This window comes from Emydura macquarii, unplaced genomic scaffold (genome assembly GCF_026122565.2).
Source record: "Emydura macquarii macquarii isolate MOO-44397 ecotype Brisbane River unplaced genomic scaffold, CSIRO-AGI_Emac_v2 contig_2365, whole genome shotgun sequence".
Classification (NCBI taxonomy): domain Eukaryota; kingdom Metazoa; phylum Chordata; order Testudines; family Chelidae; genus Emydura; species Emydura macquarii.
The window spans coordinates 1,679,390-1,705,224 of record NW_027132502.1 but is presented as its reverse complement, the minus strand read 5'-3'; the positions used below and the strand labels follow the sequence as shown (position 1 = coordinate 1,705,224).

The 25,835-nt window shown below is 46.6% G+C and overlaps 1 protein-coding gene across 10 annotated transcripts in view; it reads left to right on the top strand.

Moving 5' to 3' along the window:
- Positions 1–25,835, top strand: part of LPP (LIM domain containing preferred translocation partner in lipoma) — a 400,945-nt gene that overhangs the window by 325,152 nt on the left and 49,958 nt on the right. For all 10 annotated transcript variants that reach the window (XM_067561073.1, XM_067561068.1, XM_067561064.1 and 7 more), the window contains one exon: positions 11,357–11,526. In XM_067561073.1, the coding sequence (XP_067417174.1) occupies positions 11,357–11,526 (170 nt within the window). The remainder of the gene's footprint in view (positions 1–11,356; positions 11,527–25,835) is intronic.

Sequence of the window (25,835 nt, the reverse complement as noted above, 5' to 3'; positions counted from 1 at the left end):
AATGATGAAAAGCCACGTCAGCCTGTGAGTTGTGGCCAGTCTGGTGTGTTTTTTTCACCTGCCCAATGGCGTGACTCTCAGCACAGCATCCACTAAGGGGCCCGGGTTTCCATCTGAATTTGGGACTCTCGTATTTTGGGGCTCAGAACACCTGGGGATTGGCACGTTTTTCGCGGTCGGGAGGTGGACAGTCTGGCCAAGTGGGTAGGACCAGGAGTAAGGTTTAGTGGTCAGAGCAGGAATAGGGCTGGTAGTTGGAGCAGGAGTTGGGAGCTGGTGGTAAAGCCAGGAGTCAAACCAAAGGCTGGATCTGGAGCCAGGGCTCAAGAGCCTAGTCCGGTATCACAGCTGGAGTCGGAGATCCGGCGCCAAGCCATGGATCAGAGTCAGGATCCAGTGGGATCTGTTGTGGCAGCAGGCCCAGTGCGGCTGAGTTGCACAGCCAGCTTCCTGCTCAAATAGTATACCTGGACCAACCAGAGGTCACGGAGGATGCTCCCAAACGAGTTTTCTGTGGGCAGCACTTCTTGCCGTGCGTAGTCCCCAGGGGTTTATAGTTCATTAATTGCAGGTCTTCCATGGCTGCCGGCTGGTGGCGTGGAAGCGTTTGTCATCGCAGCCCTGCAGGCCGGGGTTGTAATCCTCCAGATCTGTAGGAGTGGGTGGGGAAGGGTTGCAAGCCGTTAGGCACTGAGCATTAGTAGAGTATTAAGTGTCTGAGGAGGCGGCGACCTCATTTGGCCTCTGAATTTTGTGCCATGTTGCGGCTCCCACTAACAGGTGGCGTGGGTGTAGCATCCCTCAAATCGCCCACCGCTGCTTCTACCGGCAAGTAGAAGCACCTTGAGTCACTGCGTCAGAGAGCTGAGACAGCACCTTTTGCGTACAGCTGTGCTTGGCATCAGATGGGAAACCCAGAGTCCCACTCAACCCCCGTGCATACAGTAGCTGGGACTTCCGCCGCCAAACCAGCAACAGAGACGTATTTTTGTGGCTTCCCAAAAAGAGGATCCTGAGATCTTGTATAGAATTTCAGAACACGTCCTGCAGACAAGGGGAATGCCCAGAAAGTCACCCCCGCCCGAGGAATCGGGGGAGAGAATGATTTCCATCACACTGCCCTTGGTTTTCAGCACGAGTTTCAATCAGACATTTTAGATAGGCGTTTGTTTTTATATATATATATTATTTTCCTTTCTGTTTCAAGGGCAAGTCTCGAAATGATGTTTTTTGAAAATGTAAGTGCAAAGGGATGTGGCTCAGCGGGTTGGTACTGGGATTCTGGAGCTATTCAGAGGCATTTGCAGGCTGGATCAAACTTAATGTCTATCTTCTCCAGCCTCCTGTCTCTGACGGCAGCCAGCACCGGCTGCTTCAGTGGAAAGTGCAAGAATCGCCCCGGTAGCCATTATGGCATAACTTGCCCCCAAGAAAATTTCCTCTTGAGTAAAGTTGGGTGATGTTTTTTCAGCTGAAACTTTTTTGTTGGGGGGGAAATGCAGATTTGGCAACACTGCAGATGTTTCATGAATTCGCGTCAGTTTCACTGAATTGTTTCGGGTTGGGGGGAAAAAAGCAAAACAGAAATCCAAAATAGGTCGGAACGTTTCACTCCAATGTTTTCTAAACTAAAACTTTTGATTTTAGAGGCCAAAATAACTTTTTGTTTTGAAATCTCCTTTGATTTACTTCTTTTTAAATGCAAAATCATTTTAACAAACCCACTCAAAATCAAAACAAAATGTTTGTTCAGCCCAAAGCAATTTTCTTCTTTGCTAAAAATTTTTAAATGTTGGTTTGGGGTCTGTTGTCAACTACCAGACAATCCATTCACACAGTTCCACTCCTGATTCCCGTGAGAAGTTAGCATAAGCCCTAAGCAGCAGCAGCCATTAATATCTAGAATGGTTGACATTGGTTTTGTTGAAAAATGGGATGTTGATGACCATGAAATGTTTCATCTGAACAATAATAATTTCTGTTGAAATTATTCATTTTTCAGTGAAATTCTAAAACAAACTTACACTGGTTTTTTTTTTTAATTTCCCCCTTTCTCAAACTGGAAAACAGAGATGGGGAAGGAGAAAGTGAGAGGAAGTGTTTTTCCCTCCACCCCCACTTCCTCTACTTTTTTTTTCTTCCCCACCTCTCTGTTTCTGGTGAGGGCGGGGGATTTTTTTTTTTTTTGGTGGGATTTTTCCAACCTACTTAAACGAAAAAAATCATTCCAGAATTTTTCAGTGCCAAACAAAGAATTACATTAAAAAAAAAAAAATCAAACACAGCAAATCTCTCCTATTTAAATGTTTTTACCTTTTTCCAGTCCACTCAGTATGTATCTAAAATGCCCATTCATTTTTCATCACCTGGACACCAGTTTAAATTCAGGCTAGATCACTAGTGACCACGAGTTGTTAGCGTGTCATGGGTAGCCTCAGTCCATCATATCCCTTCGGGAGGCAGCCCTTCCTTGCCAGGGCTAAGGCACATTAGCAAAGCACTGTAGGGAAGCTTGCTCTGCTATGGCTGTTCTCTGGATAGAGTGCTTTGATCTGTCTGTGTCAATCTGGCACCGATCATTAGCATTAAAGGGAATAAAGTATGTCTTACTCCATCCTCTGCATTTCCATGATCGATCAGCCAAGGGTTTCCTTTATTTTATTTTTTCAGTCTTAAGATGTGATGCCGAGGCTCTAATTCAACCACTTTGCAAATGGTAAAACATCTGCCCAAGAGTGACACAATATAACAAAAAAAAAACCCAAAGCACACCGCAAAAGTGTGTATGAAGTCAAGTACTATAGAACATCAGTGACCCCCACTGGGCTGGGAGACCCATTGCAGCCTATCCGCTTCTGGGCACTAGCAGATAACCAGCCAGGCACGATAAAACAATCAAGTCTTCTGCATTGCGAAGGGAACCTTCCTGAACTGAGTCTAGTCAGTGCTGGGCCGTAATCAGAAGCTCAGATCAGGCTGACCCCTAGCTTTGTGGGAAATCCAGATCCAAACTGTGCAGGTTGCTCTTATTACTGGAACGGACTCGATCCAACCCCAGGCGTGGATGTGACGAATGCTCAAGTCCTCATCTGACCTTTGTCGCTCGACCCCATCGTGGTTGCAGTGATTCAGAAAAATAACTTCGAACCAAGCTGGTAAAGGCCCTGTGTGTTCTGCTTAGTAAAGCTAATGGGGTAACCTGTCCTCTGCCTTTTATGGCGCGTGAGGAAGCGAGGGGTTAGGCTCAAGGAGTTTTTCCCCAGGCATAAGAGGCAGGGATAATTGCAATGCCATTGTTCCAGGGAGCACGAGAGTTTCTCCCACCTCATGTCTTCATTAAACCAAAGGGGGCAGTAGCGGGGGGCACTTCTCACCCTCCTTCCTTTCAGAGCTTGCCTAGGCACTGAGGGGCGAGGGCATCATTTGGCAGGAAGCGCATCCCTCCTGCCTCCTGGGGAGTTCCGATCAGGTTTGTATCTGCGGAGGCAAATCTCTCCTGGTGCTCCTCATGAGATGGCGCCGCTTTGTACTGCCGGCCCATGTGCCAGTGGTAAAAGTTTAAGAGATGGTCTTGTGGGTAAGGCACTGGACTGGGCTTCAGATGACCTGGGTTCAGTTTTTGGCGCTGCCATAAACTCCCTGTGTGACTGTGGGCAAGTTGTTGAATCGATCTGTGCCTCGGATCCCCATCTGAATTAGCACTTCCAGGGGATTAATCATCAGTGCTTCTGAGTTGCTTAGATAGTAACAGTGGGTGAGCAGCGTGGAAAAGTCTCTGAGAAGGTGTCGTGAAGTCTTAGAGACAAGGTGGGCGAGGGAATATCTGTTATTGGACCAGCCTCTGTTGGTGAGAGAGAGCGACGCTTTCACGCTCCATAGAGCTGAAGAAGAGGTCTGAGAAGCTTGAACCTTCTCTGTTTCATCAGCGGAGGTTCTTTCAATAAAAGGTATTCCTTCACCCACCTTGTCTCTGTCGTCTACTGGGACCACCCCGGCTACAACACTGCGAACAACAATGAAGTCTTAGGAAGATGTGGCCTCACAATTGCCCTTAAAGCGTTGGCGGTGAGTGGGCATACTGGAAACGTGTCAGGTTTGCAAATCAGTGAAGTGAGATAGCAAGGTTGTGCTGTGGTTGGGAGGTGAAAACAACGAGCAAGCTTTGCTGTTACTGGCCGAGGTAGCGTCGGTGGCAGAAAGGTCATTGCAGAGACGTGTGCATCAAGACTGCTCTCTACTCTAAGATACGGTAACAGGACATAGGGAAGTAATCAGCAATTAAATCACAGCTTTGGATTTAATTCATGGAGTGTTTCAAACATGCCTTGAAGCACCAAGCAACTCTGAACAATGTGTGTGTGTGTTGTCGTCGGCCGAAGCAGCCAGTTAAGATTCATCTGTCTAATGTTCAAACACTGAATAAGACAACCGATGTGTCCGTACCGCAACTGTCAAATGATGGAACTTCAGTACGGGGCTCCTGCACAATGAGTTTATGGCCAAGGGATGAGTAAGTGCCGTAAAAGTTGAGTCAGAAAACAAAGGAAGACAGGTGGGGGGAGTAGAGGGACATGCCGGCGAACATAAAAATCATTTGGTTCTCCCTAGCTGGCATTGATGTAAATCATCTGTCAGTTTAGATGAAAATTGAAAAATGTTGTGGGGACCTGATCCTGTTTCCTGTCAAACCAATGCCAAATCCCTCATAAACTCCTGTGGGATTAGGGGCCGGGTGTTTATCACACGTTTTGCAAGGTCAAGACGCTCAGAAGTGACTAGTGAGTCTGTGTATCTGGGTTTTTTTGTTGGTCGGGATCCCAGATGCCAGCCCTCCAAACATCCGTCCCTTTTTAAGTCGTCTAAAATCAGGTACTTCAGAAAGTCTCAGCCCCAAGTCACTCCAGGCATAAAAACTGTAACGTCGCACACCAGGCAGGGCGGTGGGAGGAGCCCAGGTCTGCTGCAGTGTTGGAAAGTAGAGAGAGGCAATGAACCTGTCCGTTTGCCAGGCTCTCCGGGAGCTCCAGCCCGAAGGCAGAGCTTCAGAAAGGGGCTAGCCTTTGGTGGAATTCAAGGGAGAGCACTTCTGCAGAGCTGTGCGAATTCCACCCAAGAGAAGGTTTTGATAGTGCAAGCTGCCTACGGCCCCATGCCACCAGCCTTGAAAGTGGGAGCACTAGCGTGGGAGAGGTCTTGGCCGAGGCTGCCTTCCCTAGCATTACCCCATTTGGACAAGCCCCTCCTGCCCCCAGCCAGATGGTAATATTCACTCTCGTTCAGTCCAGAGCTTTCCCTCATGTCCGCTTGGGCACAGTCAAGGAGCCTGGCGTATGTGGGGCCAATCGAATGTTAACCAGAGCTCCAGGAGTTCTGGCATCTGTTTTAAGCTCTGGCACTGCTGCGTGGACTTGGGCAAGTCTCTCAACCCTGTTTGTTAAGGGAGGCAGTGTTGCCTAGTAGGTACCGCATTAGATTGGGACTTGGGAGACTGGGTTCTAGTCTCGGCTATGCTGGGGGACCTTGAGCAAGTCACTTCCCTTCTCTGTACCTCCATTTTCCCCATCTGTAAAACAAAGCTAATGATAGTACCTGCTTCCTTCGACGAGTGCTATACGGTGGAGCAAAGCGGTAGTATTAACCTCTCTCTGCCCGCCTGTTTCTCTAACTATACTGGGGATAATCCTGCCTACCTCACATGGGGCTCTGAGGATTTACAGATGTTTGTGGAGTGCTTGAAAACCCTTGGATGAAAGTCACTGGAGCAGGGTGGGAGGAATCTTGTTATTTTGTTGACTTATGGTCAACGTCATCCTCGAAATGCTGTTTTCTCGTCAATATTTCTTCATTAGGAATAATGATTTTTCCACATCCGTTGCCAGCCGATTCAAAACTGTCCAAAAGCAAGATGTGTCATGAATCCCTAAAACACACTTGCTGGAGAACTCCTAAGTAGAGATGATTAGAAAAAAAAAAAAAGCGCAGAGGAATATACTGGGGTATTGAGGATGCCAGGGGAGCTTTTAGCTGGATATTTGTTGCAATGTATTTACAAATGAAAAATATTGTAATACACTTTGGTAAAGGCAATGAATGCATTCTGCTTCCTCAGTGCTTTCTCATTTGTTGTATCCACGCAGCAGTGAAAACCAGGGAGTATATGGGGTTGGTCGAGGGAAATTTAAGTGTAATCAATAAACATCCGGGGATGTGACCTTGTTTTGATTAACTGTTACATTTTACAGCATATAGACAGTTCTTTGTATGCATTAGTTGTAAGACTTTTGTGGGTGAAGGTCCATGTGTTTTCTATCTCATTATTATTATTATTATTGCTATTTATTATTGTTTTGGCTAAGTATGTCCACACAATGTCACTACAGTCTAAATAGACAAGACAGACACATGTTGTATTATCTCCATTTTGCAGATGGAGAAACTGAAGTGCAGAGAGATTAGGAGATTGGTCCAAGATCACAAAGTCCTTCTGGCTTCTTGGCAGAAAGGTGCTCTGTCCTCCTTATCTGCTAGAACCGCTATGGTGTGTCTTAGACAACAATGGATCCTATTGAAAGGAAAGGACCAAGCCTTAGGTTGTTTCGTCGTGGTGACTGGTTACCTATGTGTGTTAGCATTCCTCCGACTCACGCTGCCCACAGGAAGAGACAGGTTGCGGGGAGGTGAAAAAACAGCAGCTTCAGGAAGAACTTGCCCAGTGCTAATGGAGACAGGGGATCAGGCTCAGCTGGGGCTTTCCTCTGCCCCCCTGGACCCAGGTCATAATACTCCAAAGTTTTATGTAACTGAGAACCCATGTGGGTTTAGTTAAAGTTGCAGAAGAAAAGGCTGGCACTCTCGCTGTCTATCAGTTTCCTAGTTTCATAGCAGAAACACTGCCAGCCTTCAGTGGACATAGAGCGAACTGCCCTTCTTCCACCCCTCGAAGCTGTCCTTTCAGGATCAGACTGAGGTGCATTGGCCAGGGCAGCATGAAGGGAGCTGGCACTCACGGCCCTGCACCTGTTCCATCCATCGGAAAACGCCAGTTTCAAGGCTGGCTGCTAATACAACCAATGTTCAGCAGCACTGACGTGAACTTGGGGGAGAAAAGGTTGACACTGCAAAATAGTGAAGTTTCGTCTCATTTGTTTTTAAGCCACCTTTAAAGGGCTGTTGGCATGTCTGTCTCTGTCGGAAGCAACGGGGTCACGTTCTGTGCTGTTACTGTAATTTGCCACCCACTGTATTTCTCTTCGGTTATTTTTCTAATCTTTGTGTGCAATCTGTTTGTTCTCAGAGTGTTGCATACCTAGCCTCTGCTGCTCTTTTTACGATAAGGAACACAGCTTGGATGGTGTACGGTGTGTAATTCAGGTACTGACGTTAACTAGTCTGTAGCAGGAATTGGGAAAATACTGAAAAAGGAAACAGAGAGAGTCTTTAATTGAGGTGAATCTAGCCACAAATGTGTTCCCGATTAGGGATGGCCTTGTGTGATTGGCCCGTAGGAAAAGTATACCTTCATTCTCTTCAGCAGCAATGGTAGATACTGAATTATCTGTCGCAGGGGTTGTTTTTTGCTTCTCCTAGTTGATTGTGCCATAGAGTTTTCTGCAAAAACTGGCCGTATGATGAATGGTATTGAGCACTTGCAGAGTCCATTGACTTCCCAGGGACTACAGGTACTCAGCTTTGCTCAACGTCAGGCCCAGAGGCCAATGTTTTCAGTCCTGGGGGCCTAGAGTTGGGATCCTGAGTCCGTATTTAGGCACAGGAGTAAACAGAAGAGGCCGAGGGGCAGTGTTTGTTTGTTTGTTTATTGTTGGTTTGTTTTCAGAGGTATTGAACACCCACAAATTCTGAAAATCAGGGTTCTTCTAGTTACTTATATGTCTAAATATGGGGTTCAGAGACTACCTTTAGGCTCCCAGATTTGAAAATTTTGGCTCAAGTGACTCCTCTCCCCCCCTCCCCGCGGTTACCAGTAACAGAGCTGGGAACAGACGCTATATCTCCTCCGGTCCATGGGACCTCATGATATGCAGCTAGCTCGCCGCATCACAGTTTACGCACAGACTTATGAATAAGTCTTTTGGCCCTTCAGCGAAAGCGGCACCTCTGTCTGTAGACATGACGGTGAGAGCTGGGACCACCAATAAATTAAGATGGGTTAGGCGTGGCTTGTACCTGGTGGGGAATTTCTGTGGCAAAACCCGGAATGGCTGAAGCTGTTTGGGCCGGGGAGAGCTAGAGCAGCAGACATCCTGGAGGAACAACCAAGTACTGACCTGACCCTTGTAATGGTAGTATGTAAGCACCTGGGACAAGTCCCTGCTCCAACTCAGGCAGAGAGAGGATTTGAACCCAGGTGTCCCCCATTCTGGGGGAGTGGCACTGGCCCCAGAACTACCAGAAGGAGTTGACCTGGCTTGGGTGCTTAACTCTAGGATAAAAGTTGAGGGCGACAAACCCCGAACAGAGATAGGTATTTAACTGGGTTTGGCCCCCACCCTTGGTATTTCCTAGTGATTAGCTTAGGCAGCACTCCGCCGAGCATGCTGGCATCCGAGTCCCGTTCGTAGGTGTCTCTCCCCAGGGGCTTAGGATTCCACTGGCAAGCCAGGTGCATAATGTTAGATGCTGCCATGCTGAGTCGAAGCCCCCAGCGTGGATCTCTCCCTGTGTGGAACTTGCCCAAAGTCACATGTGAGTTGATGGCTTAGCTGGGAAATGAACCCAGATTTCCTGCGTCCCAGTCCAGAGCCTGACCCGGAAGAGTACCTTGCAAATCACTTTCTGTAGCAAATGAAAGTGACGCAGTGAATATTCCAGTGCAAGGGATCTGGCTGAATTCTGAATGTAAAAGGAGAGAGGGGGGGAAAAATAGGATGCCACATGTTCCATTCACATGTTAACCAAGGAAACTGAGAAGTGTTTGCATAGCCATTACATTACTCTGAGTCCAAATGCCTCATAAAAATGATACCGGATGATCACAGAACTGCACACCAGGGAGGTTAAATTCTCCTGGAGAATATTCCCTCTGGAAAAACACTGTGTGAAGTAATACACTAATGGCTTTCAATTTCATGTTTTATATATAGAGATATTAACTGCTCCCCGGACATCTCTTCATATTACAGCATTGCTGCGTAAGCACTTTTGATGAGATCACTGAGTGCTTTTGGCCTTGTCCACACAGAGAGGGGAGGGTATGGCTCTGTCATATCCTAGATGAAAAAGACCTCTTAGTGCAGCTAGTCCATTTCTTCAGTTTTTGCTGCAGAGGTGTCTTCACCACATGGAACACCCTACATTGTGCATCTCCCAGTACAAGAGAGGTCCTCAGAAGAGGAAGAATAACAAAATGGTTAGCGTATGGGGCTGTGAAACGGGACACCACGAGTGAATGATACACAAAGCCCAGGTTTAAAAAAAATCTGTGTATTCCCCTGGGCTTCCCAGTGTGCCCCTGACACAGAGATTATTCCCACTGTGTTGCACAGATTGTAAACTCCTTGCAGCAGGGTCTGTATCATGTGTCCCTGACAGTGCCAGTTAGATTGATGCCACTTCGCAAATAAGAATGATTTGGGTTCTATTCCAAGCTCTCCTAAGAGATCTCAGACATGTGCGTATCCCCTTCCCCCTCATCCTTTATACGCTGGAATTCCTTTGCTTGCTACTGAAATACACTTGCCCAGAACAACAGCTGGTCTCGGACAGCAGCACCACGTGGACGTTCGGGACAGGCAGCGAGGAAGCTGTAAGCACAGGGGTATTAATGTCATCATCTGTTCCATTGCACAATGGTAGAAAGTTCAGCCACCCACGTAATGGAACAGGCTGATTTTAATTTTTAAGCTTTACAACATTTTTTTAAAAAGACCAATAAACACAGGCCACTAAATTGGTGCTCGTGCTGGTGGTGGGTTATTTTATTATTTGCAAGGACATCTTTAAATGGAATGTGTGATTCCATTTCAAGGCTTTGAACAGCGATTTCCTGGCCATCATCTCTGCTCTCATTTCCTTTCTCTCTCCACCTTACTCTCTTTCCATAGGTTTAGCGTCCCTCGCAATCATCCACCTGCCAAGTCCCAAATGTGCGATGCAGTTTTGTCCCAGTTTCCTTCTGCTCACCCACCTGTCTGTCCATCCGTCATCTCTTGTCTTGTATTTAAACTGGAAGCCTTTTGGGACAAGGACCATGTTTTTGTTCTGTGTTTGTACTGCACTTAGCACAATGGCGTCCTGGTCCACGACTGGCTCTTCTAGGTGCTACAGTAATACAAATTATAAATAATAACGTCTGACAAGATCCAAAATGAGGGACACCGAAATTATTCTTGCAGGAAACTAGATATACTGGTGGAATCTCTCCTCCTTTAATGAGGCAGAAACCTAAGCTGCTGTAAACTAGGGTGGCCAAATAGCAAGTGTGAAAAATCAGGACACTTTTTTTCCCAGGGGGGGTATAGATGCCTATATAAGACAAAGACTCTAGTGTCGAGATGGTCTTGATAATATTGGGATGTCTGGTCACCCTACTGTAAATCTTTCTGGTGCTGTTGAATTCAATGGAATTATGCTGATTTTGACCAGCTACGGACCTGGCACGATCTCTGCTCCTTCATTCTGCATTTCTGAGCTAAGTCCTTTTCAGCACTGAACGCTAGCGGTGTGGAACGTCAGCAGTTGGCAGCGTAGCACATCCAGCGTGGGACTGCAGGGAGCGAGGCCCCTCGGAGCTGTGCTTTCCTTTGACTGCACTGAGTATCCCACCTTCCCCTTCGCATCTTCTGTACCGCAAGCTTCTTTTTGGCAGTGCCCTTCCTCATGAGCCAAGCAACTTCCCTCAACCTCCCTCTCCTTTAAGTCATGTATTCCACAAAGCCTTTCGACATCAGCCTCTCCAAGCCTGGTCCGTTGTCCATGCCTGCCCTGTTTGGTCGCTGCGCGCCCTGCATTGTCTGTTTCTGAAGAACTGTAAACCCACAGCGGGTGAGAAATGGCGTCGCAGTCTCTGTGACCTTTCAGTCCTTAATTTCTTTGCTTTGACCCCCAGCGATGTTGCTCGCTGTCTTGGCAGTTCCTGGGATGAGAACGCAGGCAGCTGCATTAAGACTTCTCCAGGCCATTCACATAGACCACCGAACAGCCCGTAGGTCCTGAGTGCTAGTCCCCGTTGGTGTGGGCTGCATTTGATCTGATGACATACAAGTGAAAGGCACCTGGGGCCCAGCCCTGGAGCCATCTGATCCTCCAGAACGTGCGAATCTTTCCTAGGCTTGGTATTGTTCTTTGCAGCTGAGGGCAGGCGTTGTACTTGACCACGTGTCTCCTCTCTTCCCCACAGGCCGCTGTGCCCGTTGCGGTGAGAACGTCATCGGGGAAGGCACTGGGTGCACCGCGATGGACCAGGTCTTCCACGTGGAATGTTTTATCTGCATGACGTGTGGCAACAAGCTGAAGGGGCAGCCTTTCTACGCGGTGGAGAAGAAAGCGTTCTGTGAACCCTGCTACATTGTAAGTCTCAAGGCTCCTTTTCAGCCTGAATGCAAACCAACAGAGTTTAAACATCTCTTGAGACTTCCCTCCCGATTGCAGTTTGCAGTGTTATCTTACAATTAAGGGTGAGCAACTCAACAGGGAAATAGAGTAAGAACAGACCCATCCATGAGGTTCAGAAAAGTTTAATTATTTATTCCCTCTCCCTCTTCCATGTGATTTCTGGCTTCCATTCAGGCCCTGTCACAAACCTGCCAAAATAGAAAAGTTTTTCTTGTGATAGTCGCAGCCTGTCTAGGAACAGCAGTCTTAGGAGAAAGCCCTGTTCCCAGAAGCTTTCCACTGTAAGGAGCCTGATTATGAAATCCTTATGTAAGCAAAACTCCCGATGAAGGCGGGGTGAGGCTGAAGGATCAGGATGTAATTTTGCAGCCCCACAGGAAGATAAAAGCCGCCGAACAGCATCCAAAATTTAAGCCCCATTCATTGCCCTTTGAAATCGGTGGGAGTCCATCCATCAGTTTCAAGGGCCTTCGAATCCAGATGCCTTTTGAGGTTCACCCCTCACTTTGTAAGCTTTTGTTTTGTGTTTTATAAGTGCCTGAAAAAAAGAATTGAACAGTCACCATTAAAGAATCAGCCCTTTCTGTGGCCTGGCATTTTGACATTTGGGTGCAAAAATTGGTTATGTTCCCTGTATTTAGAGTAAGTAAAACTGCAAATATCACTGAAAATGTCTGTGGAGAGCACCGAATAGTCTCTGTGAAAATCTCTCTCTAATTCCTAGAACTCTTTCTGTTAACACCGGCTTGTGTCAGACGTTGCTCAGTTATGTTCATTCTAACCTAATTCCAAGGTGAGGCTACAGCGGTAGTGACTGAGGGTTGGGCGACGCTGCAGAGTCTTGTCGACAAAAGTCAGCTTTTGGCGACCAAACAGAGGTGGTATACCCACCGACTAAACCCCCCTGCTTTGGCGACAAAATCAAACCTCCTCGCTGAGAGACGTAGCGTTTCTTGCAGCAAACTTAGAGCGACAAAGCGTCAGTGTAGACGCTTTCTGCCGTGACTGGGCTCCAGGAGCTATCCCACCATGCCCCCCTGACCTCTCTGCTCACTGGTTTGCATTCTGCTGCGCTGCCCTGTATTCCAGCTACACAGACATGCAGCCCTCCCCTTCCAAAGCCCCGGGAAGTTTGGAAATTGTTCAGCGTGGAGAGCTCACACACAGCATGCCGGCTCCCGGCAGCAAACACGCTCCTGTCTGGATTACAGGGGCGGGGCCGGATCATTCTCCCTGGTCTGTGGGGAGACGAGGCTCTGGGAGATCTTGGAGGGAATCAATCCTGCTCTCCTGCGGCCGGCATGCAGGCAGCGCGGGCTGCTGCTGGGAGAGGAGCGGGAGAGACTCCTGATGCGCTGTGCAGAGCCAGGGAGGGAGGCGGGGGCTGATGTCGTGGTGTCCCCCTCCTCCTGCTGGCATACAGGTCTCCGCTGAGCTGGGGTGGGGGGAACAGGGGGACCCCAGCGGTCTGTGCACCAGCTTCTGTCTCAGGATTGGTTGCTTCTGGCTGCTGTCTGAACTTAAAGAGACAGTGTGCGACACACTCACTGCCCCCCAACACACACTCTCTCTCTCTCTCTCACACACACACACACACACACTCGTTCCCTCCCCAACTCCACACACACACTTCTGCGGGCTTCTTGTGTTTGTGTTCAGCAATGTCAGTTTGGCTGGCATCGCAACTGAGAAGTGACCGTCAACTCTACCAGGATGCCCATGGAACGAGGGGATTCAGAAACCTTCATCCTGCGATGTTGGGCCTGTCCCGGGAGGCCTTGCAAACCCTTCCCAAAGCTCCCTGCGTGCAGTGGCACAGTACGATAGCTACCTGCAGTGCACTGCTCCCTGTGTCAGTGCAAGAGCTGGGCGAGTGGATGCACTCCACTGACACAAGTGGCGTAGTGAGCACATGTGGCAGTGGTTTAATGACAGCGGTGGCTGAACGCCGGCACAACTTGTGTCGACAAACCTCTGTAGTGTAGACAAGGCCTAAGCCTCCAACTTCGATTTTCCTTTTCCAGCTGATGGGCCTGGCCTGCAAGGAGCTGAGTGTCTCCAGTGAGATGCTTAGCATCCTCACTTCAGATGGATGTCAGGGGGAAATGAGAGTTGGGCACCTCCTGGAATCAGGCCTCCATGCCAGCCGGTGTCTGAATCCCATGTGCAACTTGCTCAAGGTTTAATTCTGCGGTAACGTTCTTTCATCGCTTATTATTATTATTATTACTACATCAGAGCATGGTAACAATGCCTCATTATTCCTTGCCATTGCTACATGTCCTTCGCAATGCGATTATTGCAGAAGTATTGAATGCAATAAGGGAGGATTGATTCTGCCTTATTTACAGTGGAAGTAGGGGATGGTCCTTGTTAATTGGCTGTTAAAAACAAAATGATTTTTTGATTGAATGTGTCCTATTTAAACCATTTCTCCTTTTAATGTTAGCGCTAAAATTATTGTGCCATAAACTTTTTAAGGTTAATTTTGTGGGACGCGTGGCGGCCGTTGGGAGGAGACCGTAAATCATTGCAAATTGCGTTGTAATACACGTAGGGCAATGCTTTCTGTCGCTGAAGTTAAATGTCTCATTGACTTCAGGCTGGATCTGTTTGTAGGGTTGTTTGTTTTCTTGAATTCTTCACTGCGCATCTGCTTTAGTTTGGGAGAACATCTGCATTAGCCACTGTTATAATAGGTTGAGATTATTTAATCCCATTACTTATACACTTCATTAGCCTGAGTGAATTGTTGGCAAGGGTTCAGTAAACTTCGTACGTTGGGAGATAAAAGGATGAGAGAAAAAATACAGAAGGATTCTGTTCCTCATCTTCTTTCAAATTTATCTTCTATCTTTTTAAGGGATAAAGCAATGATAATTGCTTGGCTGCATCTGCAGTAGTAAATTCCACAACACAGCTTTGAGTACAGAGGAAAGGATAAACTTTTTAATATTTTTATAGCTTCTTTGAAATGATTAGGCAAAAAAAAGTGTCCTTTAAATATTCACCTACGCAACCTACAAAAAAAAGAAGCTTAAAGGCCTGGCACAAAAACATGCCCTTTTAAAAAGATGAATCTGGAATCCAAGTCTCCTTGAAAGTCAGTTTTACCCTGTGTGCTTTGCTGCACTGGGACCTGAATGACGTGCTCATGGCTGCACGGGAAAATCAGTGACTGAACCAGGCTTAGAAACAAGAGGCCAAGTTCTCAGCTGGCCTAAATGGGCATACCTTAGTAGAGCTACCCCAGTTTACACCATCTGAGATTCCAGCCCCAGGAATTCTTGGCGTCTGTTCCAGTACTCAAACCATTAAAACGTGCTGCCTCACTGATATGAAAGAAGATAAAAAGTGTTTGCCTCCTCCAAGTTTATAGACCGTGAACTGTTTACTCTTCTGATAGTTCCCTTTGGCTGACTGTGACGTGTGTGTCTGCACAGTCAGGCCTTAGGCAAATAAAATGAAAGTTTTTGAACAATTAAAAATTAGCAGATGTTTCCTATCTTACTCTCATTGCAGTGGAGCAGTAGTGAAGCCCTGGTTAAGGTTGCAACAGAGAATTACGCTTAATTAGTCAATATCAGTGATGTGGTGGTTTAAAAAAAAAAGTGGGTAAACTAACCTAAACTTAACTACATATTCCTCCAGTGAAAAGGAGGAAACCTGTGTTTACCCTAGACTATGCTTTCGGTCAATACTGATGATAAATAACCCTGCAAAAGTATCTTTCTGGTTTTATTTATCAGCGCTGCTTTTAACACAAAACGCAAAAACACGGTCAGGTCCAAAACCTACTGCGGTCACTCACCCCTTGAAACAATTCCTTTTTCCCATCTTCACACAAACATGCCATCCTACGTTGAGAACTTGAGTTTGATCCTTATTTTTAAGCACCCAGTCAAGGATATTTACTACAGACTACCAACTATAGCATTGCAGGTGCTAAATCCTACAAATGCATTTTTAGTTCTGTTGCCCATGTGTTTGCTCCACATCCCCACCAGACTCATTATTATTCATTTTATTCCTAAAACACCACCAAGCTTCCTCCATCAAGACGATTAGGGTCAGTTAAAAGCTGTTGTGTTGAGCAAAGTGTTAACATCCTAATGTGTCACTTCCTAATCACTGTTACAGTCAACCTAAGTCCTAAAATGTGACAATACAATGTCTCCAACCTAACTAGATCCTCCGTTACAGATGTAAGCCATATAGCGTGGTCTACAGTCCGTGGTCAATATTAATATACTTTTTCCCCCTTATGGGGAAATTTACGGCCACAAGCCTTTGGTTTGCTTCCTCAATATTTGGGGAAAGCTTTTGCATTGGGCTTTGTGTAAAGAAAAGGTTAAGAATAATAGCATTGCAAACATTGTCATAAAAGATTGAAGAGCAATATGTAGAGCAGTGCCAGCTGTCTGCTTTCCAACTACAGTATTACCATAAGGACTGAACACAAGGTTAACCAGACATACTGGTCTGGCATGGGATGCTGCTGTTTTGCGAATGGGAGTGTTCTTTGATGTCCTGATGACTTTCTCTGGGACATGGAAATTTCCTTCCATTCTTCAGCCCGGCTTCCTGGCAATCGCTCTGCGTGTTGTAACAGTTAGTGATAAACGATCTGTAGGGCCAAGTCCTGAGAGATGCTGAGCACCTGTAGTTACCACTGATGGCAATCAGATGTTGAGTACCTCCCAGGTTTTACCCCATGTTGCGTGAGAGTCAAGATAACGAAGTGTCAGGCCCTGATGGAGCTGGCTGGGTGTGTTGGGGAAGGAGACAATGGAAAGCTTAAAGAATTCTTCAGACAAACCAGAAATATTCAGGAGTCAAAGCTGAGGGAGCTTGGAGAAGAGCATCAAAAATTGGGGGCTGGAAGCAATGAAATAACAAAAGAGCAAGGTTCTCGTGAACCAGAGCTGCTCTTCCATTTTGAAGAACTCCATCTAGAACAGGGGAAGTCAGATGGCGCTGTAGTTCCTGTTTCTGCTGCAGGCTATCTAAGTTCTCTATCCCTGTGTTGTCCACTTCCTCGGAGACGTCATTTAGGGTAAAAGTTTTTAAAAGCTCGTGAGTCACTGAGGAGACTGTCCCATGATCTTTCAGTGGGACTTCAACTGTAAAGGGGGGGAATGAGGGAATGCGGTTTTGAAAGTGTTACCCTAATCTTTCTACGCCTCAATTTCCCAGCTGTAAAAATGGGATAATAATCCTCCCTCTCTCCCGCCATTTGTCTGTCTTGTCCATTTAGCTTGTAAATGGCTCTGTCTCCTGCTTTATGTTTGCGTAGCACAGTGGGGCCTGGATCTCAGTGAGGCATATAGAGTCTCCCATAATACAAATAATACATTTGAATTATATGACTAGATTTCAGTGAATGGCATGACCTGGCCCAGTGGCATTGTTCTGGTAAAGGCTGGGAAACACTTCCTGGGGGTAGGATTTCTAGCATTTTGTGAGGGGGTGCTGCATGAGGTTGGTGATCTGTGCCGGAGGTCAGGCTGTCTGGTGGTCCCTTCACACTGACTCTGCTCCCATTCAGATCAATGGCAACACTCCCATTAATTCGGATGGGCGAAGTTAGACCAGTCCTGATTGCTTTTGTGAATCCCATCACATGCCCGCCTGTGTGTGAGAGGCCTGCGACGTAACCTTAGCATGCACAGATTTAAAGTGTGAGGCCAAGCCCCACTGGGAAATTACTTTTATTTTTAAAAATAATTCTGAATCATGTATGTGGCTATTTCAGCATCGGCTTAGCAACCACGTAACGATTTACATTGGACAAGAAAAGAGAAGCTGTAATTGAAAGAATTTTTGATGATTTTTTTTAAGCGCTTTATTCTTGTTTTTGTCAAGCGACATATTGAATTTGAAGGCAATTTATGGAACGTGTTGCCAGTGTGGTATTGCGAGTGCTTCGCAATTTGAATTTAAACCGCTCAATGAGATCATTAAGGCTATTGTGTGTGTTTTCCAAAGAGTTTGAATTCCAAGTGACAACTTGAACACAAATGTAAAATAAAACACAAAGTCACGTGCTCCCTAAAGGAGGGAATGCTTTTGCCCTCAAAGACTTTAATTGAGATCAGCGTTATTGTGTACTGCCCATCTTAGGAACTGCTGCCTTGTGCTGCTAGGTAACATGATGCCCCGGAATGGATTGTCAGCAGTGGGAATTGAACCTGAGACATCAGGATCTAAAAGACCCTAGCTCTGTTAAGGCTGTAGCATGCTCTTTGGCCCAGCCATCGCTCGAGGGGACAGAGCACCACACCAAGTAGGTGTGGGTTCTGCTAGTACACAGCAGTGGCTAGGATGGCCCGTTTTGATCGGACGTGTTCCTGGTGGTTTCATCACATGACTTAATCTTTAATTAAAGATTCATCTTTAATTCTTGGAGACTCCAGGGCAATCCTGGAGGCTTGGCCACCCTAACAGTTGCTCCCGTCTCATCCAGTTGATTGGTTGTTCGGAAAGCCATAGGTGAAAGCTGCTGTGGAAATGCTGGTGGGCATGGCCAGGTGACCCTGCTATTTTGGATGGTAGGATGTTCCCTTGGGAACTGTTGCAGCCAGGTCACAAGATGGAGCAACCTCTGGAGCTTCTCTGGTTACCCCCAGGGACCTCCAGCCGCTTCAGAGTCCAGGAGGTACAAAAATGGAGTAGGTAACAGTCACTGCACCAGCGTTTACCCCTATGAACCTTTTCTTCTTTGTTCAGAGTTAGGAAAGTTGGTAGATCCCATCTTGCCCTTCCTCGTCATCTAACAGCTTGGGCCGGGAGGTGGGGAGGGAACAGGAGACAGTGAATATTTTGTCCCTAGACAAAATGTAAAGAGTATTTTTTCCCCTTTTCTCTTTAAGATGAAGCGTCTTTTTTCGAGTGTGTAGCTATTAAAAAAAAAAAAAGACTGGAGGGGTGATGAGACACAATATGCAGTAACTCCTATATAGAGAAGGACGTGGATCATTATAGAGAGGACAAGGACCAGTTATACTCATTAGCCAACAAGGACAGAACAAACTGTCCAAGTACTGAAGTTGCAACAGGGAAAATGCCTGTAGACTGTGATGGAAAACATCATCGCACGGGACCTTGCCAAGAAAGGGGATGGGTTCACCTTGGCTGGGGATTGTCAAAGCCGGACAGACACCTATCAACTGGGGGTGGCGTAAGGACAATGAAATCAGTCTTGTTGGCAGTGCAGCAGGGTGTGTCTGGACATCCCGTGGAAAATCCTTATTTCCACAGGCATGAGAGTAGGGTCAGGCCCTGCCCTTTCCAGAATGTAGATCTGGGGGAATGTGTTAGCAAAATGCACATAATCCCAAATTCAATCCTCTCCTTACCTGCCAGAGCTCTATCACCGGTAGGGAGTCGGTGGCTAGTTCCAGAGTCATCCTGCTCGTGCCAGGCAGAATGCTTCAAGGTGGGGAGAGATGTGGTTCTTTTTAACGGGAGCAGCAGGCTTTCCCCCGGCTAGCGCACTCTGCACTGTGCAGCCTGTGCTCTGGAAGAGTCTGAGCAAACATACCTGCGTCCTTGGGTAACAGACCTGTGAGCCCCAAGAGCTGTTTGTTTAGATCATTTCCTTTTAGCGTTTCAACCTGCCCCCTCCTAGGCTCCGGTTGGCCCTACACGTACCTCCTGCAAAAAGATGTAAATACCAGGGGAAAGCACGTTTTCATTGCAGGGGAGCCCTTGACTCTGCAAATCTCTTCCCTGCCCGTTTGACAGAGTCCACATCTTTTGCCCCTTACTGCAGTGCGTGTGGCTCTGGACAAGCGGCTTGCTTTCCAGGGAAGCTCTGTTCTCCTACTAAGCCGTGGACGCTCTGCTTTCTCTTCCAGCCTTTTATAACTAGCTGCACTTTACCAATTTTAAAAAAGAAGCGGAAGGCAGTGATCTGCGACACACTGTTTGGGAAGGCCCTAGAATTAGAAATTTTGGAGGCCGATGTTCCTGATGTCACAGAAGTAGGATGAAAGGGTAAGGGACACGCTGCTATCCTAGGCCTCTTAACCTGTTTCTTTCTGAGGCCCACCACCAACATGCTATAAAAATTCCAGGGCCCAGTGTGGGGGGGAAGGAGGGACCTCAACTCTTCAGCCTGGGGATGGGAGTCTGGGGTCTCGGGGATCCTTCCCCACAGAGCACCGTGCTCCCTAGCTTCTCAGGCTTTAGCCCCTCAGGGAGTGTGGGGTGGCTTTGGGCTTTTGCCCGATGACTTGGGGCTCACAGACCCCCGGTTGAGAACCGCTGCTGTAATGGATTTCTCTCCCTGTGGGTGAGTTCCATTAAATAACACTGAGTTCCTGTAAGGAAAATGCCTCCCCGCACCTCCCCCTTTTGGCAGAACCGTAGGATTTTAAGGGTCCAGGACTATGCAGCTGCTAAAGGTTTGTTCTTCAATACATGGGACTATGAAGTCCTTTAAAAACTGATTGCAGCTGCTCTCCGTTGTGCGAAAAGATTGTTCACCAGCAGGTGTACTCGCTCTTACGTCCTGCTTGTAGAAGGCTCGTATGTTGTTATGGCAGAAGTTGCCTGAGAGTCATCTCATTCATCTGAATTCGTGTGTCATGGGAAGAATTTCTGTCTGCTTGAAAAGAAAACACGGATGTGTAAGGTGGCGAGCCACGCGGCTTGCTCAGGGCACTCTTGTATGCTTGTTATTGCTGTAACCGCCTCGTCTTCCCCCCCTAAGCCACCTGTGTGGTTCTTCCCTCGTTATGATTCCAGTAGCACCCAGAGCCCACACTGATGTTGGACCCGGTCGTGCTATGCAAGCACAGTGAGAGGCAGTCTCTGCTCCAAAGAACTTCCAGTGCAAGCAGCCAAGGCTGGGGGAAAGGAAAGGTTATTATTGTCAGAACCTAAGAACAGCCATACCGGGTCAGACCCATGGTCCATCTAGCCCAGTGTCCTGTCTTCCGACAGTGGCCAATGCCAGGTGCTTCAGAAGGGATAGACAGAACAGGTAACCATCAAGGGATCCATCTCCTGTCGCTCAGTCCCAGTTTCTGGCAACAGATGGGAACTGAGGCCCAGAGAGGTGAAGTGACTTGGCTTGCCCAGGGTCACATAGAACCAGGAAGAGAATCTAGCCCTTCTCCGGCCCAGTCCCATCATGCTGACCAATACTTTCTCATTGTTTCCTTGCACTCCCCCAGCTGCCTTTATCCATCTGTCGTCTCCTGTCTGATGCTGAGATTATCAACTCCTTGCGGCAGGACCATCTCTTTGTTCTGTGTCTGAACAAGGCCCTCATCCATGACCAGGCTTCTGTGGGCAACGGAAATACAAATAGTTAACCACAGGGCCGTCTTTCCTCCACCGTCTCTGTCCTTTTGTAACCCAGACTGTGTGCTGCTTTAAGATAGAGACTCTCTGTCTCCTTCAGTTGTGTGCAGCACCTAGCCCAAAGGGGCTCTGATCCCTCATTAGGGTGCTCAGGCAGGAGGGCGATATATGTCGTCATGTGTACGTGAGGGCTACAGGAGATTGCTCAGCACGTGCCGCGGGCGGTGTGTGGCCGTATGACCTGTTATCCAGTATTAATCAGTGCTCATCCATAGATAGAGAGGATTATTTAAAGGGGGCTTGATTTTCATAACAGCATGTGTGTGAATGGTGCATTTGTCTTGTGCGTGTGTGTGTGTAAGTCCATCAAACCGGCAATATTTAGCCGTGAGTGTTCTAGAGAAAGCTAATAGCATTTAACCAGTTAATACAGTTCCCAAAACCTGGTCTTGAATAAATATGGGGTTAATTTTTTGCCTTTCGTTTAAGAGGGAGGGTTTGTTTGCTTTGTATTTGGCCAATGTATTAGCATTGTACTACAGACCTTGTTAATAGCCAGTTACCGGTTAAAGGCCTTCCACCTGCAGCTAGTCCTTGCTAATGATGCTTTCCGTATTAGGGCTGACTCTGCCTTTTCATAGTACGGATTTAGCAGGTCGGATTTATCCTTACCAATTTTTCAGAGAACAAAGAGCCTCGTCTCTCTCTGATTGAAAATGCCCTCCTGCTTAGTCCAGGCAGCAGTTTGCAAACCTCCCTGCCAGGGAAGAAAGGACAAATGGAGCATGGCCTTTGTGAATGCCACTTCAATCAAACTCCTTCTTGAAGCGTCAGCATGAGGAGCTTCGCTTTGGCAAAAAGTTCCATCTTTGAATTGCTCCTGCCTCTACCAGGGCTCTGTTTTTGTCACTCGGCAGGATTCGTGCAACTGCGTGCGATGTTTGTTTGCAGTAGAGGAAACTGTTTAACTTGCCATCATACACACGCAAACCCCAATGGATTTGATAGATTTCTGGTTAGAAAAACAGAATAATGCCAGTTTCGGGAAAGGACAACAAACAGTGACGGTGACAGGAGAAAAAGTTTATTGATTCTAAGCGGTATCATAAGTGCTGGGTGCACGTACAGGGTGAAAGCACATTCCAAGTGCATTTCCCACCCCGCCCCCTCAGGCTGCACTGATTACAAAGCTGTGGGCCAAGCATAATATTGACAGAAAAAGTAAATCATCCACTCGGACATTTTAACAGAAGGAAGAGCAGATTATAGCTGGGGTTTGTTACTTCTTAACCTTGGCTTTGACAGAGACAAGAAGTTATTGTATGCTGTGTGTGTGTGTGTGTGTGTGTGTGTGTGCGGAGCAGCTCTCACTGCTAGCAGAGAACAGATTGGTTGATCAACCAACAAGACCTGTAGCCACTGTAGTTGTCAACAAAACCATTTGCATAGGCCAAGACGGCTATTGTGCCCGTGGAAGACCCAGGCTTGGTAGGTGGGATCTGTCTTAATGCCAGGAAGGTTTAAGGCATGTGCCGTGGTTTGCCCTGACTGTCCCTTGGTTTGTTTTTCTTGGTATAATGAATTTCCCAAGGAATGTTTAGCTTAGATGCAGCATGTGGATCTTTGCAGGGATTCTGCCTTTTACTCTATTGTAATCATTTACATCTGGATTGACCGTAAGTACTGCAAGGAAGTGAAATGGGTTTGCTCTGGGACTCAGAAATCTGTATGATCTTTTTACTACATGGGCGTGATTTCAGACACTCCCATTTGGATAAGAAATGAATTAGTAAATGGATCCAATGTTTTTTTACGGGGTTATTAATTTTTTTTTTTTTAACCAGCAGTCACATATAAGCCATGGTTTTGACTCCTACACTTTAAGGCCCGAGGGGACCGTCATGATCATCTAGTCTGACCTCCTGCACATCACAGGCCACAGAACCTCACCCATCCACTCCTGTAGTAGGCTCATAAACTCTGGCTGAGTTACTGAAATCCTCCAATCATCATTTAAAGACTTCAGGTTACAGAGTCCACCACGTTCTCTGATTCAAACCAGCAAGTGATCCTGCCCCACACTCTAGAGGAAGGGGAAAAACCCCAGGCTCTCTGCCAATCTGATGTTGGGGAGAATTCCTTCCCAACCCCAAATATGGAGACTAGTTAAATTCTGAGCATATGCACAAGGCCCATCAGCTGGACATCTGGGAAAGAATTCTCTGCAGTAGCTCAGAGCCCTCTCACGCTAGTGTCCCATGTCCAGCCATTGGAGATATTTGCTAATAGTGGTCACCGATGAGCCATGTGCAACTGCAGGCAGTCTCATCATACCATGCCCGCCATAAACTCATCAAGTTCCGTCTTAAAACAAGTTAGATTTTTCACCCCCCACTGCTCCGGTTGGAAGGCTGTTCCAGTACTTTACCTCTCTGATGGTTAGAAACCTTCATCTAATTTCAAACCTAAATTTATCGATGGCTAGTTTATATACATTTCCTCTTGTGCCAACATTGGCCCTTAACTTAAATAACTCTTCTCCCTCTCTGCTGTCTGTCCTTCTGATGTATTTAAAGAGGGCAGTCATATCTCCCCTCAGACTTCATTTGGTTAGGCTAAACAAGCCCTTTAGTTTCCGCTCATAAGGCAGGTTCTCCATTCCTCTGATCATCCTAGTAGCCCTTTTCTGCAGCTAGTCCCTGAGAACTAAACACTGAAACTGACTGGATCAGTCTTTTTTTCACTGCCCCTGTTGTGGGAAGTGCATAAAACAAGCTAACAGCATCCATGGTGAAAAGTAAATCAAGTTTAAGGTGTTATCAGTAACACAGGTAAGGACTGAGTCTCTTAAAAACTTTATTATTACCTTAACTCTTGACAGTGTGACTTCTTTTAAGGACCTGTTTTAACCAATACATTATTTTGGTGCTCTTCCACCAGAGGTATCTGTGTAAATGCAAGCAGTGTTAAAGCCAGACAACACTTGTTAAATTAGTAAATATTTCCTTCAGCAAGTCGCTGTGACCAGACATATTTTAGGAGGCAAACTAAAATTACAGCAATGTTCTCTACCCTATTTGAGTAACTTTTAAACTTTTTTTTCATTAAATGTGCTGCCAGATATTTATCTTCTGTCATGAAAAGACAAATATTTGTTTGACGTTCCATTCTCGTTGGCATTTAGCTGTTATGTGGAGCTCTCAAAAGCCGCTGTATTCTCCTGAAGACTTACTGTACGTCACTGATACTCAGATTGTGGCCCTTACGTAGAACCAGAGTCTGCGGAGGCCTGGATTCAGCAGAGCACTTAAGCAAGGACTTGAACTCCATTAACTTCAGCACACGGTATTAGGCCTGACGATTGCTGTGATGTGTACAGAAAAGCTTTTTAGGTCATTCCCAGAGATTTAGCAAACATTCGAGTCTCAGTTTCACTCAGAATTCTATGCAATTGGCTTCACGGTAACTAAGGCAACAGGGTTTAAAGGAGAAGGGATACAAAAACAGTGTCAGTTCACGATACCGTCTTGCAAACACTACTGAGCACTGCGCTTATTACAGTAACGGGACTGGCCACAATAGTGAGCAACCGGTCTGGGTAGGATAGGCAGACTCAAGCCTAAATATATATATATATATCTTTAAAATATCTCAGAAACATTTCTAAAGTGGTTAATTCTGTTTCACAAAACCGCAAGTGGCTTCTAAAGAATGCAGGATGGCATGGTCCAGAGCTGTGCTTGGCTCTCTCTTGAGATGGTCTGCATAACACCTTCGTGGCTTAGCACCTTGGGAGTAATGCGACCATCCCACATTCATGCTCATAAAACTGGTATTCCACACGGCATCAGCGGGTCACCTGTATGTGTGTGTCTCATGTATAATATGTAGCGTGCATGCATTTTGTTTTCATAGAGTATAAAGCCAGAAGGGACCTGTCCCGGAGTGGGGACCTGTCCAATTCCCCTGTGCCAGAGCAGATGCTCCCAGTTGGGCCAGTGAAGGAGTCGGGGCTGCACCTTGGGGTATAAAGGGTCAGAAGGAATACAGCGAGTGCAGAGGTAGAAGGGAAACTGCAGCTGCAGGGAGAGAAATTCTCCTTCAGTGGTCCCTGAACAAGGGCGTTTGGGTGGGAAAGAAGACCCAGCTGATACAGTGCCTCAGGGAGGAGGGGCTGTGTCCAGCTGAAGGCAAGGTGATGGATGTGTTTTGTGTTCACTCTGGAAATAAAGACACCAGCCCCCAAGAAGGGCTGTGATTGACTGAGAGAATCTGGGAGATTTGTGTAAGGAGCCTTGAAGAAGAGGAAGACAGAGTGAGTACAGGACCACTGTGATCATCTGGTCTAGCCCCTTGCGTTAACACTGGCCAGAAAACTTCCTTGAATTAAATCCCATTTGAACTAGAGCAGATCTCCTAGGAAAACATCCCATCTTGATTTTTTAAATTGCCGGTGACGGAGAAATCCACCAGCACACCTGGTAGATTGTTCCAGTGGTTAATTACCCTCCCTGTTCAAAGCTTGTGCCTTGCTTCCAGACTGAATTGGGCTCTTTTCAGCTTCCAGCCATTGCCTCATGTTAGACCTCTTTGCGGAAAAGAGACCATGCCCATTTTAAAACAAGAGAGTCCAGTTTTTCTTTCACTCTGGCATGGCAATGGGATTAAAGTTTTATGGCAATATCACTTTTATCCTAAGAAAAATAATCATCATCATCAAACCTTTCCTTTCTGCCAGTTAGATTTCAAACTCTTTTATGGAGCTTCTGGATCTGTTAATAAAATCCTTAATTCACTCTGAACATTTTACTGTTGCTTTAGATAAAAGTTTAATCAGATAGAATGATTGTCCTAATATTCCCTTAACCTTTGTATTTCATATAAGCACCATATCACTTAAAATTTAAAATCACTGTTATATAGACTTGAATGCCACCCCGTCTCCCCCACAT